Here is a 16,087-nt window from a genome sequence, read left to right as displayed (position 1 = left end):
TAGAAATAAAAGCTAAATAATTTTGATAAATCCCAGAGTTGTGTGTAGAGTTCTTACCATCCTGGGCAGCTCATTACCGTGTGAGTTGAGTGCCGCTGTTGTGCTGTTTTCTTCTGTTCCCAGAGGATCTGTGTGACATGCCAACTGGCATGGCACAGCTTGTGTGATTTCTAAGGAATTTGCAAAAATTTCTTCAGATTTCTTGCCGTTGGTGAAACCTCTAAAGCAAAATCCTTTTGTCTCCTACAGGAGCTCTGAGCATTATATTCTTATCTAATCCGGAGCCTCGTGTCACACCATCACGTCGCACATGCTGCAAGAAGTAGGGGAAAGTTTGCTCTAGTACATGCAGGGATCTCACCTAGAACCAGGCTGAGGTGAACTAAAGCTGCAGGAGATAAAGGTCCTGTGCCGGTTCCTTACGTGGCGTGGCTGTCAACTGAAACCGGCCCCGCAGCTGGCGCGGTCCATGCTCTCTGGAGCGCCGCGACCGATTGGGTTACGGTGCCTGGTTAGAATTTGCCATAGAAACTCAGCCAGTTGCTGCTGCCAGGTAACTGATCCAAAAGCTTCGAAACTGCTGTGATGATTTTGCCAGCTCTGGGTCCCAGTCTGCTGCTGGCTGGATCTCGGGCACGGCAGGTAAGCCCTTTGAGGGGTGCTCGGGTAGCTTTGGCACCAAGAGGAAATTAATTGGTTTGGCTGAGACACAGTGGCAGGAGGTGAGGTTGAGTTTCAGGAAGGGGACCTTTTTTTCCCTGGTAAGTTCTTGGCCCCCAGTGCACCAAACCAGAACCTGGTGAGAGAGAAATGAAGGCAAAATATTGCTGGGGCACAGCCACCCCAGAGTGCAGCCTGAGGCACTTTGCTCCTGATGGAGGACATAGTGAAAAAGCCATTTTTTCCCTTCCCACTGATGCAGCAAAATTTCTGTACTGCTTCAGGTAGGCTGGAGGTTTGTTTGGGACATTGGATGTAACCTGGCAAGTCTGCCTGCACAGAAGGGGCCCTGGGATGGGGGGCTGGCAGCTGTGTGGGCATGAAGCTGTTTATTTGTCTGTGGACAGGCAGGTTTGTACACTGCGGTCCGTGCACCCAGCATGGAGCTGCCTGCACTATTGGCAGGAGCTGCAGTGAGTGCTGCCGAGCAGGGCACCAGCACCAGTGCTGCTGAGGGGCTCCATCCACTCTTAGTGGCCTTATATGCTGTGCTCAAGGACAAAACAGTCAGCAAACACTTTAATAGCAGGTTGAGGCTGGGAGATTAAGCTCATTCAATTTAAGTGCTGTGAAAATCAGAAAGTCTTGTCTGATCAGAGTCTAGCAGAAGGTCTTCAAGGAAACAAACTTTTCATTAGCTTGGAATCCCATAACTAGTTTCTTGCCAGGATTAAAATTCGCTGTTTTAAAGTAGTCAAGTCAAAAATGGAGGGAAAAGAACCAATTACTTCACTTGCTGGAAAAAAAAAAGTATCCATTGGAGTTTTTGCCTGCCTGTCTGGGCCGTGAATAGTGACGAAGATGGACTGACGTTTTGTATGAAGGTGTGTGCACTTCTGCATCAACACGGGAGGGCAGTGCACGCTCCCTGCAACGCCCACCTGTGGATCTCAGCTGCTGAGGAGATTTGTGTTTGTGCAGGACCTGTGAGAAGGGACCCATGTCCTGTCTCTAGCAGAGCATCACTGACACCAGAGCTGGAGAGGACAGGAGGAGCAGGTCTCCAAGTCCCTCGCAGCAGACATGTATGAGCATGAAGGGCACGAGCGAGAGGAAGACCTTCCATTGCACCGTGCTCACCTTCAGGCTGCGCCAACCAGGTCCCTGCAGCTCTCCTTCGTAAGGCTTTACCCAGTCCCTTACCAAGTCTCCCAGCTTTCCTGGGGAGGTTGTTTCCCATCCAGCCCAGCGCTGCTGACAGCTCAGCCTGTGCCAGTGCCCAGGGAGGACTGGATTGCTGTGTGGTCCTTGATGGGATGCAGAAGGCCCCTCCCGCTGGTGCCCTGCAGCAGGATATGTAATACCCTAAAACCTCTTAAGCCCTAAGCCCTGAGATCCCTACGTGCTGAGGAAGCAGAGGAGAAAATCAGAAATAGCAGCTTAATGAACAGTCGGTGCCAGCATGGGGGGTCTCTGCTGTGAAATGCTCTCAGCTGCTTCCTGCTGTGAGGACCCCCACTCCTCCGCAGCCTGGCTGGGGAGGATCTGGTGAACCCTGGAGAAGTTGGTCCAGAATCCCAAATCCTTGCAGCAAGCAGAAGGTTGTTTGGCAGATGCATACTCCCAGAAATTCTGGTGTCCCACTCAAATAGCTGGTGGTGGGGTCAACGAGGTCTCGGCACATCCAGCTGCTGTTTGGCAGTGGTGATGGCATGCTGCGTCTCTGCTGCTTTTTGCAAAGTGCTGTCGCTTCAGATTTGCCCTGTGGGTGAGGGATTTCTCTCCACAGGCACTAATCTGTTTTACCTCCTTCCAGCTCCTAATTCCCCCCAGATCTGCAGGCTCAGGTCAGCACCAGACTCAGCCAGGACCAGCACAGCAGTTAGTCTGTCCATGCTTCTCTTTGTGATGGAAATAAATTAGGAAAGGAAGAGGCAGGAAGGACCTTTCTGTGCCTGGTTGGTGCTGGCTCAGAGCAGCTGTAAGGGCACAGGGCTCAAGTAAGAAGCCTGGGAAGGGGCAGCCACCCTCTGCCCCGGCTCTACTCCAGCACCGTGGCACAGCAGCCGTTTTGCCCACCCCTGGACTGCTGCTACATGCGAGGGCTGTGCCCCCAGCACCCCGGGGGCTGCAGCGAGGACGCGGGAGTTGGAGAGATGCCCCTGGGAGCCCTGCGGGTAGGTGGGACGCACTTCCAGGGGTGATGGAGGAGAATCGAGAAAGCCTCAACCCCTTAGTGGGACAAACCTGCTGCTGGTGAGAGCCCGCCAGGCTCGCTTGGATGGCCGCAGACTTCTGTAAGTGCTTGAGCCGTAGGGTGTAGAGGTGGAAAGGGGTGATGCAGCTCCCTGCAGCAAGGCGATGGCCGCTGCTCTGCCAGGCTTCGCTGTGGAGCTCAGCCCACAGCGGCTGCACTGGGGCCGTCTTGGTGCTTACTGGGCTCTTGCTGGAGCCTTCAAAACTTGTGCTTTGCTGCCTCAGGGATCCCCTGGTGTTTGGTCACAGATGGATTTCATCCTGCTGTTGCCAGACTTGCCCATGCTTCACTCTCAACACCTCCCCTTCGGTCCTCAACATCTGTACCTGTTAACAGGGGCAACAGCTGTGTTTCCTCTTTGAGTAACAACAGTAACAGTAATCCCTGATTTTTATGTAGCATTTTAATCAGCACTGCTGTACAAAGGAGGACAAGACTATTACACTTACAGCTTTAGTGACAGTATATTGCTTGGTCCTTTTTAATATTTCCTTATGAAGGCGGCACTTCTAGTGCCCTCTGTAATACAGCCTTGAGTAGCTGTTTGCCAGAGCAGGTTCAGGTTATTGATACAGATTTCTGCAGTAATGCTGTGTTCCCTGCCCATCCTCACGATTCTGCTCTCAGAGCAAGCTGGTCGGTATTATCTCTGCTGAAAATGGTCATGAGAAGAGTTCCTTTAACCTCCCTGGCCTACAGTAAGGTATTAAAGAATGTTTTCAGCAGTTCTGAATTTTGACCAAGATTTCCTAGGTCTCAAAGGAACAGAATAAATGTCTTTTGGTCATTCAGATCAAAGCTTGAAGAACCACACCACCCCAATGACAGTGAGGTAGCGGGGTGAAGGGATGCCTTTGCTGTGCAGGCAGAAGCACGCACCAGAGCGAACTGGGACCTGCTGGGCTGCCCAGGCTGGGGGGAGCAGCCGCTCAGTGGGACACAGCAAGAGCCTGCTTCAGAGCTCCTGGGCTCTGTGGCTCTGGGCCTGGTTTGAGACTGTTTGATCCAAAGAGCAAAAAACTCAAGGTGCGTTTGTGAGGATGTTTTCTTGAGCAGCTCTGAGTCCTTGTAGTCTCTGTAAAATAATTTTCCCAGGTAAAAGACTGTGTTTCCCTTTTGTAAGTGCTTAATGTGTGTTAAATGACACAAATGGAATAAACACAGGAGTGAAAAGCATCTTCACAGACAGCTAAGATCAAATGAAGAGAAAATCTACATGTGAATTATTTTAGCAAGTCTCAGCAGACAATGCAGGCACTTACACATCAATGGCATCAAAAGGGCATCCAAATGAGCCATGTAGGTCAGCTGGTCCAATTTATCTTGGGCAAAGATGACTTCTGTAGATGTTTCAGGCTGATGTGCTCGATTTCTCCTTGAGCATCCATGGAGCTGGTCCTAACCCTTCAAACAAACCACAGACAAGTCCTTTTGAAATTCCTCATCTTTGAATTTCAGGATGCTGTGATCAAGCTGATACTAGACACAGGACAGGAAGGACACAAAGAAATACTGCCAGGAGAGCTGAAAGGATCTGGCAAATTCTAATGAATGTGCAGTAACTTTGCAGTTGCAAATTGCTAAAATATTGAGTATTGAGAAGAGGTGGTTAAAATAAGGCTGGTTTAGGTCATTGGATGATCTTTTCATTAATGTGACATGCCAGGGAAATGAAGTAATCATTTTGCTAGAGAAATAAATACAAACAGGTGCCCAAACACACCTCCCAGGGAAACGGGGGTGGGGGGGGGGGTGGGGGGGTGGTTAGGTAAGTGTCACTGATGGCTGAGACAAGGGCTGTGCCAGGCCACAGCCCAGGTGCCAGGTGTAGCCCCGACCTTTCTGGCCAACGCAGCTTCCTCACTGCTAATGGCATTGGCACTGCCAGCAGCCTGACGGTAGAAGAATAAAAGCTATTTTTTAGGGAAATATAGAGGAAAAGCATCCCTCTTGGGGCATTTCTTCCCACAGTGGCGCAGCACAGACTAGAACCCCCACACCCAATGGGGTGCACGTAGTATCTACAGGAGCTAATGTTAAGGAAGGAAATCTCATCCTAACTCCTTTTTTCCCCTCCTTCTTTTCCAGTTGCAGCCATGCCGGCAAGCAACCAGGGCTGGCCCGAGGCCTTCGGGTTCAAGATAAGTGGGACCGGTCCGTGCTACATCCTCTGGGTGCAGGAGGGCAGCATCGCAGCAGCAGCAGGACTGCGGCCCGGTGACGAGGTGCTGGAGATCGAGGGGCAGCCTGTCTCCTCCTTGGGCTCTGAAGCACTGCTGGGGCTGGCCAGGCGCTGCGGCAACGTGCCCCCCAGCATTGGGGTGGTCTCCCGCCTGCAGCACGCTGACATCCCCCCTGGTCCCCAGGGATGCTATGGCTTTGAGCTGGCAAGCAGCAGCCCCCCACGAGTGGCCAGAGTCAGCCCGGAGTCACCTGCTGCTGCCTGCGGGATTGAGCCAGGGGATTACGTGCTGGAAGTCAACGGGATGCCGGTGATGCTGGCCGAGTCGGCAGCCGCCCTGGTGAGGTCCTGCCATGGGCAGTCCCTGCGGCTGGGGCTGCTGCGGCCACAGCACAGGGCCAGCACTCGGGACCCTGTCCCCAGCACTGATGCTGTGCACCAGGAGAGGAAAAAGAAAGCGCAGGAATTCAGCAAAAAGGTAAGACCAAGGCATGAGGCGAGTGTCTGGGGCTCTGAGAACCTCCTGCTCCCAGTGATCTGGAGATTCCTGCTTTCAGCCTTTGCAGTGTGCTGAGATGGGGGGATGCTCCTGGCTTGGTCACAAGGCTTGGGGTGCAGATTTTGGGCATTGGTGCCCTAGAGAAGGGTCTGATAATTACCTGTGTTTCAGTAACTCTTGATGGGTGCTGCAAAGAGCTTGCAGATCCTCTGGGGGATGATTCCAATTACTTACTCCTTTGCACTACAAGAGTGTGTGGAAACCCACAGGGGCAGATCCCTCTCTCCTCTATGCCTGAACATCCTTGCAAAGTTTGAGCATGTCATTCCACAGACGTTTTAGCTCTTATTTTGTTGCAGAAGGAAAGCATCAATGTGATTGCATCTTCATTGTGTCCCTGAAAGCATCCTAGTGGGTAGTTTACCAAACACATCGCCTCATGCTAATTATAAATTTGATCATGGTTGGGTTTTTAATCTTTCTAATTTCCATTTCAAAGTAGCCTTTTAAAATACTGTTATGAAAGTAACCAGGCTTGTGGCTTTTTTTGATCCCAAGTTAATAAAGAAACAAGACATTCATAAAGAGATTTGTAGGTATCAGCTGAATCCCCTCAGTCAGCTTCTACATTAAAGATGCACAAATACGCACTGAAGTTTGGATTCGTAAGGCAGAGCATGGCATGTGAAGCATATACCTGCTGATTACAGGAGATTAACAAGAGGATGAGAGGGTGTTCCACACTGCCTTCATCTCGTGAAGTCACATTAAACCAAGTAAATGTTTCCTGGATGATCACAGGAGAGCACTTTTGAAGTGAGCAAGCTGGTCACGACAGTGTGAGCTCCTGTCGTAGCACCTCTGCCACCTCCCCTCCCTTCCCCTCCCCGACAGCCCCAACCAGAAGCAGGTTTGTGGAGCACGTGTGCTGCTGGCTCCTGGGTGCTGGAGCGCAGCTCAGCTGACAAACGACTCTCTAAAGGGGGTTAATGGCATAGATGTTTTAAGTGGCTTCATCTCTTTACACGATACAGAAAATAATAAAACCCAGTGCGATGCTTTACACCCTCGTTTACCTGGGAGCTCGGCTCTGGTAGGTGCTGCTCGTGCCAGTGCTGCAAGCACCTGGGTACTCCTGCGCACCCGCTGCAAGGCTGGAAGGTTGGAGGGTGCCAGTGGCTTGCATTTCATGCCTGCACTGCCTGCAGGTGACTTGCAAGCCTGAGGTACGGAGGCTTTTCCCACCCTCATTCATTTGGCAGAGCACCTGTTTGAATCGCACTCGCCTGGCAGGTGGAGCGGTGCTGTTAGTGGCAGCGGGGCCAGGGCTGGCATGGGGCTGTGCCAGCCGAGCATCCCGGCAGCCTGGGGGCATCACTGGAAAGCAATGGAGGTGCTCACAATCTCAGCTCCAGGTCAACCTCTCCTCTTGTCCCCTGCATGCTCAGGGACACACTGGGGACAGCACTGACACGAGGGGTGGCAGCAACCCCCCATTCCTGCCCACCAAACCCTGCGGTCTCAGCCCAGGCAAAAATTTAACAGCAGCATCCTGGGATTCAGCCCACCAGGAACACCATGGTCTTTGTCATTTTTCTGCTGGACCTTGGGACTGAAAAGCATGCAAATCTGCTCGGGGGACGCAGCTGCCCCAGATTCGGTAACCTTGAAACGCTGCTGCTGCCGGGAGCCCCTGCAGCACTTGCGTGGTGGCTGCGCAAACCCAGCAGCACCCAGAGGGTTGTGCTGGGGGTCACAACGCCAGTGCCAGCCCCCACCAGGGACCTGCCAAGTGGAACAAGCACCTGGAGGAAAGAGCTTTTCTCCTTCCCTGAGCAAGGGCCTCTCCCAGCAAGTGCAGGGGGCTTGGCTGGGCGATGCCTGCCGGCTCCCTTGCAGTGCCACTGCAGGGGTGCACACATGCAGCCCTGCATGCACCTGCTGCGGAAGGGCACACCGGGAAAGGGCGAGGGGCTCCACTCCCCTCACTGCTGCTTCCCCCTCTGCTCGCAGAGCGGGAGGGAAGCAGTTAAACCTGCTGTCAGCAAAAAACCATCACCTTGCAGGAAAACCCAGCGCACGAAAGGACTGCAGGGTGGTCACAGGGGGTTTTCTGCATCCCACGCATTGGCTGCATGCAGCCAGGCTGCATGCAAGGTACCAGCACCCACTGCCCAGGACAAGGAACAGCATCCTGGCCTGGGAAGAAGCTAACAAGAGGGTCCCATGTGGGGCAATTGGCTCAATGGCAATTAGATAATTACTCTGCTTGTCATGGCTGTCACAGGTGGAAAGGACAAGACAGTGGCTGGGAGCTGCTGATGCTGTTTCCAGGGCTGGGGTTCACATTCGTGCTCCCTTTACCCACTTCCCTGCAGCCTCCCAGAGTTAATGGCAGGATCAGGGTGTGATTAGAGGCTTAAATATCTCCAAAAGCCCATCATGATGTCCCCTGCCAGGTAGACTCCTGAGCGATCCACCGGGTCCCAGCCCAGACATGTCAGAACCTCTCCCATGGGCCCGCTTTTGACCCAGCAGAGTTTCGGGGTTTGGGATCACACTGCTGTTCCAGTGCAATGTTTAACACAGAGAACAGCAATACCAGGGATGTGTGTGAAACCCCAGTGGTGCAGCGTGATGAGCTGATGTCTGAAGTTTCTCTTTCCCCCCTGCATGGGTTCCCTCCTTGTTGGCTGACCAAGTGCTGCAGTGAGATGGACATGTTTTCTGCACTGTCAGTACCTCCATATGCACGGTTAACTGCTCTGCTGCTCAGTGTCCCTTCCCTCTTCTTTTGGCTCCCATGTGGCAGGTGGACGACACCCTCAGTGACCAGCCAGAGGTCAAGGAGAAGGTGTTCACCATCCTGAAGCAGTACGCAGCAGAGAGGAAGGTGGAGTACTTGGCCTACGCCCTCTGCATGGTCCTCACCCAGGAGTCCCAGCAGGATCTGATTGATGACATCAGGTACTGGGTGCCAGTTACCTCCATGCTGCCACGCTGGTCATTAAACCACAGGCATCCGCCTGCCCATCGGCGAGGGGTGGGCAGGGCTGAGTGGTGCAGGTCAGGAGGTTCCTGCAGGGAAGATGCCAGCCCCCTTTCCAAGGCGCAGCTGAGCTGGGCTTGGTGGGGTCTCAGCCCAGCATCCCCATGCCCGCCAGCCTGCGTGGCTGTCCTGCCCAGGGTGGGCTGGGGGGACCTGTACCTGCCTGCTGGCTGTCCCCATCCCTGCAGGGAGCGGTGGTCACTGGTCCTGTGGAGCCACTGCCTCTGCCTGCGGCACAGGACCTGGCTCCTGTTTCTGGCCATTGTTTCAAAGGGAGATGGGATTAACTGCAGAAAAGCTGGCGATTCTCCAAGAGCCTGGCCAGAAAATAAATCAAGCTCTGCAAGGCAAGAGCTGCCGGCAGGTGAGGGGTCAGCCAGGGCTGCCAGCAGCTCTGGCAGCCGGGGAGGCTGGGGGGTGTCTCTCAGGACCACAGGCTGCCTCTAGGCCAGCACTGCCTGCAGTATCCTGGGATGCCGGGGCTGTGGTCCCACATCCTGGGACTCTCTGGCAAGGCTTCGCTTGGGCTTGGGGTCCCTGTCACCTCTTGAGCCACCGTGGGCTCAAGGTGCTGTGGGCGTGCAGCCAGTACGCTGCTCTTCTTGCAGCGTGGGCCGGCACTGCAGGATGGTGCTGGTGCTGGTGCATGGACACGTGGTGGGGATTACGGCCAGGCTGAGATGATGGCCATTAGGGAATCAGGTCTCCATCTGGCCCCGCTCCGGGCCCGGCTTTCCAATTCCTGCTTTAATCAGTGGAATTGCAAGATATTACAGTTACCATAACAACGTCACTGTGCCGGGGTCCCTGCCGTGCCTGCCGTGAGCTGGCAGTGGGGAGGATGGGGAGATGGGTCGGTGGTCCTTGGCACGCAACATCTCCCTGCTCTGCCACGGCTGCACGCAGGCCACCCGGCGCTCCCCCGTACCTGAGTGGGGGTGGGCACAGCGCCCTGCAGAGCCAGGCTGCGGAGGGGACCGTCAGCCCCCTGGCAGCTGCCTTGTCTGAGTGCCCATGTCCAGGCCGTCTGGTCACCCCCAAACATCGTGGAGGGACCTGACCTTCAAAGGGCTGGGGCTGGGGCCAGACAGCACCAAGTCTTGCCTGAGCTGTCACCCCACACTAGTCCCAATCAAAAAAAAAACAACACCTCCTCACCACCCACAATTCAGGAGAAACCTTTTCTCCAGCAAGATCCATGGAAATGCCTCAAACACCTCAGAGACCTCCTTTGTCTTCATCCCTGGGGAATGATATGGGATTATATCCTCCCCAGAGGGGATCTGAATAACTGTCCAAATTTTTTCTCTGGACCGAAGCCCCTCGGGGTGGGGCAGAGCAGGTTCCCCCCTGGGTGTCCCCCTCCCAGTGGCCCTGATGTCAGTAGAGGGGAGCGTGGCCAGCCCCGGTGCAGCTGTGCCCCCATGCACGGTACAGAGCTCGCCCCGTGCCCAGCCCCGCGGTGCTGTGGGGCAGAGCTGTGTTACAGCCCCCCATAACTCGGTCAAACCCACGGCTGCCCCGTGCCCCAGTGTGAAAGGTTAACGCCAGGGCTGGGGCGAAAGGTGCCGTAAATCAGGCAGCTAATCTCAGTTTAATGGAAATGAAATATTTAGCTTAGGGAAAAGATTTACTATCTAATCTTAATGAAATGAAGTCAAGAAAACAAAAAAATAAGATGCTTTGGAGACCAGGTTTTCCAGCTGTGAGGGTGCTGGGGAGGCGGGGGCAGCTCTGTGTGAGCTGCCATGTGTGAGATGAGCTGCTTATCCCAGGGTCTCCGATCCGATGGGTTTGTGGCTGGGCAAGAGCTTTTAATGCTTTTAGTAACTGACTGAAAGGTGGTGAGCAGCTCCCGGGTACTCTGGATGTAGGGGGTGCTATGAGATCAGGTGGGAGGTTTCTGCATGGCTTGAGCTGGTTCGGTCTGTCGCTCACTGAGGACAGGGCTGGGGTCTGTGCCCCAAGCCAGCACCCCCAGACTGGGGAAGGGCTGTGTGGGTGATCCATGCAAGGTGGTGTCCAGCTGACCATCCTGGGGCTTGTCCCACGGGACCACCTCTGTGGGCAGATGGAGCCGTGCAAGGACAGGCTTCGGACCACATAGGTACCCACCAGCCAGCCCGGGTGTCCCTGTGAAGCTGTGCCCGCTCTCTGGGGGCTGTTTCCACCTGAGATGGGGGGGGGTCCCACACACCTGCACACACAGCTCACCCATGCCTCCCACCCTGCAAAGCTGGGAGGAGAGCCGCAGAGAGGAGCCCTCAGAGGGGTTGAGACGAGCGATTCCATTCAGCAATGGTGGTGCCCATTGGCCAGGGAACGGGGATGGATGCCGGGGGCTGCCAGGGCAGCCCTGGGCCCCAGCAGGCTGGCCGAGCCCTGGCATGGGCTTGCTGGTGGTGGCCCACCATGGATGACCGCGTGGTCCCTGCCATGCAGAGCCAGGCAGCTGGTACGTCCCCGCCTGCCACTGACCCTTTCGCTGGCTTGATTGGATCTTCCCTCTGCACCAGCTGTATTTATTTTCGGGCTGTTGCTGCTGCTGGCTGTCCTCCCTCCCCTGCCTGTCCCCTCCCCGGGCTCCCCTCGGGGTTTAATGTGCTCCCTGCAAAGTGCTGCGGTGCGATGTAACCCAAGTCCCCCCGACTCAGCACACAGATCAGCCTGGGGCTGCAGACACCTCTCCTCCTCTTATCTGTCCCCGAGCTGGGCTTTTTCCAGTGTTGTGGGTTTGGGTTTTTTTTTTCCTTTCTTTTTAGCTCAAATGGATTTCATCCCATTTGCCCAGAATTAAGCTCCTGCAGATTTTAATTTGCTGACATTTTCTTCATCCGTTTGGTTGTGGATATCAGGGATAATGCACGTGCTGCGCCGGTTCCTCCCTGCTCCCATCCCCTGCCCATATGGCTGGTGTGTGTAGTAAAAGTGCACAATTGTAGTTCTGCTCAAGAATGATGAAATACGGCAGCGAAGGGGAAAGATGAGCTGTCTCGGGTGAGTAACGAATGGACCTTTCCTGGGAGCCGAGGGGGCTGGGAGGGGAATGGGTTTAAACCAGCTTAATTCTCAAATCTAGCAACCCCTGGCACTGCAAAAACAAGATGTGCTAAAAGTTAATTAACTCTTAGCATCCGTATTGCATCGGAGCTGCTCTTGTCAGGGACTCAGCAGGCATCGCGGCTCTGCCGGGGAGAGGGAAATGTCTTATTTTGTGTTACTCCATTGCCTGCAGATGCCAAAGGCTGGGTCTAGTCCTGGGGGAGCTGTGGGTTTCTCTCCCCTGCTCTCCGCGGCTGCGGCCGTACCCAGCGTGTGTGCAGGGGCTGCGTGTGCCTCGCACCGGCGTGGGGAGGGGAGCGGGTTATTTTGGGCAGGTCGGGGTCCCAGGGGTGTGCGCCTCTTGGCACTGCTCTTATTTCTGAGCTGTTTTCAAACCAGGGCAGAGCTGCGATTCCAGCAGAGGACTGGCGCCGGCTCTGCACCCAAGTGCTCTGCAGCGCTGTCGCAATGGCAGCTGGTTTTTCCGCGGACTGTGGGGGCCAAAGTCGCCCTCTGATCCAAGTGGTACGGGGGGATCCTCACCTGCATTGCATAGGGGTTTAGCATTTGTACACCACTGCGTACTGCTTGCCATCTCCCTTTGCACCGACTGTTTCCCCAGTGCCGGCGGCAGCACCAGCAGTGCCAGTGTTGCACCAGCTCCCGGCAGTGGCATTTAGGTTTGAAATATCTGTTTGCAGTAGAATTGGGGAGCGATGGAAACACACATCCCCTCCTCCCCACTGACCTGCAGTGTTACAAAAGCTGGTGCATAAAACACCGGTATTGATGCTTACATGGCCATCGTCCCATTAACCTGGATTTGAATAGCAGGATGCGTGTGTGCTACAGAGCACATCCAGCCTCTCACCCTGGCCGCATGAATTTGTTGGATGATAACTTGCGGGCTGTTTAGACTGCTGTATGTTGTCGTGGTTCTCCTTTCAGTCGTGTTGTGCTTCACTCTGCTGCAGGGAGAATAGTTAGGGGTAGTTTGTTCCTTCACTGCTTTGGTTACCGTCTGTTTGCTTCCCCAACAGCCTCCACTCCTGGGGGAAAACCAAAGCTTGCAGCTGGAGCTGCTGGCCCACAGCGGTTGGGCCAAGGCGAGCGCTGCTCTGCTTGCAGTCACTTTTGATCCCTGACAAAGATAAAATCGCTGCCCATCGGGGGTTCCCATATTACAGGAGAAATTCCACCGAGTTCATTTTAGTAATGCTCCAAACACAATCTATTTGTGTCAGCTTGTTTTTCATTGCAATGAAATAGCTTGGCATGTTCCTGTATTAAAATACTCCAGCCATCTGTGACTGTCTGGGTAAGAATTTTCATTTTAGCCATCAGGATTTATATGTTAGGGATTCTACTAGTTCCCTGCTTGTCATCCCCCCTGTCAGGTATCTGCTTCTTCAGGACTGGGGGCAGCTTTCCGGCCCTCTTGGGTGCCAATGCAGCTCCCAGCATGGGTGGCCCCGCCGAACCCACATCCCTCCAGCTGCTGCCTGCTGCAGCACACGGACAGTCCTCCTGCCGTGGTCCAGGCAGACCCGCTGTGAAACCCCACGAATGGCAGGACGATAATGGAGGAAAAGCAGCTCTTGTTTGCTTCTGTTTTAAAAAATCCCTAATCTGATAGCCCAGCATATGTTCAACTGCCCCCCAAAAAAAGGGAATTAGGGCAGCAGGAAAAAAACGTGCCACCAGTGAAAACAATTGGGAGCAGAGTTCTGTTTTTACTGGATGAGTTCAAATAGGTCATGACCAAAATGCCTTGGTGCAAAATCTTCTGTTAGGAGATTAATTTCTTTTGACAAATCAAACTATGGCTGTAATGCAGATTATATCAGCCTGGCCCCCTTGTTCCCCACCACTGAGTTGCAGCTTGTGTTTTACATGTTAAACAAAACAAGGAAAACTGCCTTAGTGCTGGTGTTCCCAGCAGAAGGCAGGCTGGGGCAGCGCCTCGGCTGAGGTTACTGCTCTCTGTGGTCCAAAAAGTGAGGGATGACACAAGTCCTCATGCCCCAGGGCTGGAATTGCGTGCTGGCATAGAGCATGGGGTGTACAGGAGCTTCTGATGGCCCCGTGTCTCCCTGGCACAGTGGCTGGCAGGGTCCCCACATGTGCTGCAGGAGGTCTGAGGGCCCATCCATGAGGCTGGGGCTGCATCGAGCAGCTGTTTGCACCCACTGACCTGGCCCCCATCCCCAATACCCGCCAGGCGATGCCAGGCAGGATGGAAGCTGCAGTAAAAGCCTTTCTGGGGGTTTCTTTGAAGGTCTCCATGTCCCTGGCAGCTGTGGAGCTGCCCATCTCTTCCAGAGGAAGGACAAAGCCACTGGCTTTTGGTGTCCAGTGTGGTTTGGACACAGGGACACTGGGTTTGGGGGAGAGATGAGAGCATCCCAGGGCTGTGATGGGGAAGGTGACCCCAGAGAGGCGAAAACATCCCAGGGCCCTGGCTGTGATGGGGAAGGTGAACCCAGGCAGGCGCGGGCTGCGGCACTACTCTGGGGAGGCTCTTACTGGCAGGTAATGCATCAATCCTTACTGGAGCCAGTGCAGGGATGTATCACAAGAGGGTGACCCTCCCAAAAGCTGTCGTGCAGGGCTGGGGATTTTAGGCTGTCCCCAGGGACAAGTGGGGTGGTCGGGGAAGGGCTGTGAGGGGCTCCCGGCCCCGGTGCATGGCCACTGCATCCACCCATGTCTGAACTCTTGGGTAGAAAAACACCTTCATTCCTATTGCATGATAACAATGATCACATCTGCAAAACATCTGCAAAACATCTGCAGTCAGATGAGGGATTACAAAGCCTCTCTTTACTAGGGATAATGGGATAATAGCCCCTGTGAAAATCACAGGTGTGGGCTCACTGATGGGCTGGAGCGAGTCCCACTCCGTGCATGAGGGTTTGGAGGTGCCACATTCTGCTGTGGCTGTTGGCGCTGCCGGGGCTGGAGGCCAGCACAAGGCTGCTGACACCCCTACCTGTGTATGCACATAGGCTTGAGAAAAATCTGTACAGGTTCATAAGCAGAAGTCCTGTTATGTGGGTAAAACTGTACAAGAGTTTTCTGTCCTGAACGTGTGTGAATTTTAGCATTGCAGCACACTGTCGGGGCAGAAGCGCATTTCCAGATTGGTAGCTGTTTGCACAGCACAGTTCAGGCATAATCCAAGTGTAGCTCGGTGTTTTAATCCACCCTGGGACGTGTTTTTCTACACAACCGACAGACTCAAGGTCAGGTCTTTGCTAGCTGTTTTGGGGCTCAACCATACGCTTTTCATTTTTCCTTCCTTTGCTACCTGGAGTTTGCGTCTGATGTTGGCAGCTCTGGAAAGCTTCACATCTTCTTCATCAAACGCGAGTGCTGTGTTTAAAAATGGCATTATTTAAATTAAAGATGATTTTTTATCTTCTATGCCCAGTGCAAAGCGCTGCTCTGTTACCCTGGGGGTAGATGATGCTCTGCAGCTCAGGTGGAGATTTGGGCCCGTGACTTTGGTCCTGGTCCTGGTCCTGCTCTGGCCCAGGCAGCTCCACCTGCACGCCCAGCAGCCACGCACCCGCTGCTGACGCCGTTTGCCTTTAAGGTTTCTCACCCATTACAGCAGCATGTAATTTAAACAGAAGCACTTTAGAAGTCAACTAATTAGCACCAGGGAGGCATCCCCCCGGAGTTCGGCGCGGAGCCGTGCCCTCCTTTCTGTTACGAGATCGTTCCAGCTGGAAATCACAGCGACTGCAGTTTTTAGGGAAGGCAAGAGGCTTCGTTGCTGCGAGCCAGGGCAGAGCCGGAGCAGGGAGGGCAGAGCAGGCGCTACAGCCCAATTGATCAAAAAAGAGACACTCGGTAGATGGTAATCCTCCGCCTGGGACTGCGAGCGTGGCAGGGAGGTGAGGGACAAGGCAGGCAGGGACTCAGCCCAGGTAGAGCGTGCTGGTGAGCCGGCCCATCTGGCCACGGTCCCCGCACACGGTGGGGGTGCCAAGTGGCAGGGCGGCACCGGCTGGCGCGCGGTTTGGTTGTTGGATCTGGCCACGTCGTGGGCATGAGCCGAGGCTGAGACTCAGCTGCATGAGGATCTGAAGCATCTCCCTTTTGTTCCCACCACGCTCTGACAAATGGGAAAGGACCGGAGTTTCTCTCGGCATTTTCGGTACGTCTCTCTGCTCGCTCCTCCGCGTGGCGTGCATGGTGTTGGATGTGCTGCAAAAGCCTCGTGCCCTAGAGACATCCCTGCGATGTCTCTCCTGCCTCTCTGAGCTGCAGGGCCCCTGCCTCCCGGCACCGGTGCAGCCTTGCCACCAACCTGTGCCCACTGTGGCAGCGGCACGAGCTGTTGGGGGGAGTCGAGCAAAGCTTAGATGAAAAATTGGGGGTGGGGGGCTG

At 54.5% G+C, this 16,087-nt stretch overlaps 1 protein-coding gene across 6 annotated transcripts in view; it reads left to right on the top strand.

The window, feature by feature from the left end:
- The first annotated feature begins 2,513 nt into the window (after positions 1-2,513).
- Positions 2,514-16,087, top strand: part of LOC119147397 (Grid2 interacting protein) — a 46,775-nt gene continuing 33,201 nt past the window's right edge. For 3 of the 6 annotated variants that reach the window (XM_037386345.1, XM_037386346.1, XM_037386348.1), the window contains exons 1-3: positions 2,514-2,957; positions 5,006-5,577; positions 8,411-8,565. In XM_037386345.1, coding sequence (XP_037242242.1) covers positions 2,942-2,957; positions 5,006-5,577; positions 8,411-8,565 — 743 coding nt within the window. In that variant the 5' untranslated portion in view covers positions 2,514-2,941. Of the gene's footprint in view, positions 2,958-5,005; positions 5,578-8,410; positions 8,566-10,068; positions 11,645-16,087 lie in introns of those variants that run through there. The other 3 variants (XM_037386347.1, XM_037386349.1, XM_037386350.1) reach the window with 3 other exon arrangements.

The sequence above is a fragment of the Falco rusticolus genome, chromosome 4, assembly GCF_015220075.1.
Source record: "Falco rusticolus isolate bFalRus1 chromosome 4, bFalRus1.pri, whole genome shotgun sequence".
NCBI lineage: Eukaryota > Metazoa > Chordata > Aves > Falconiformes > Falconidae > Falco > Falco rusticolus.
Note: the sequence above shows the minus strand (reverse complement) of the source record. Positions and strands in the feature narration are given on the sequence as shown.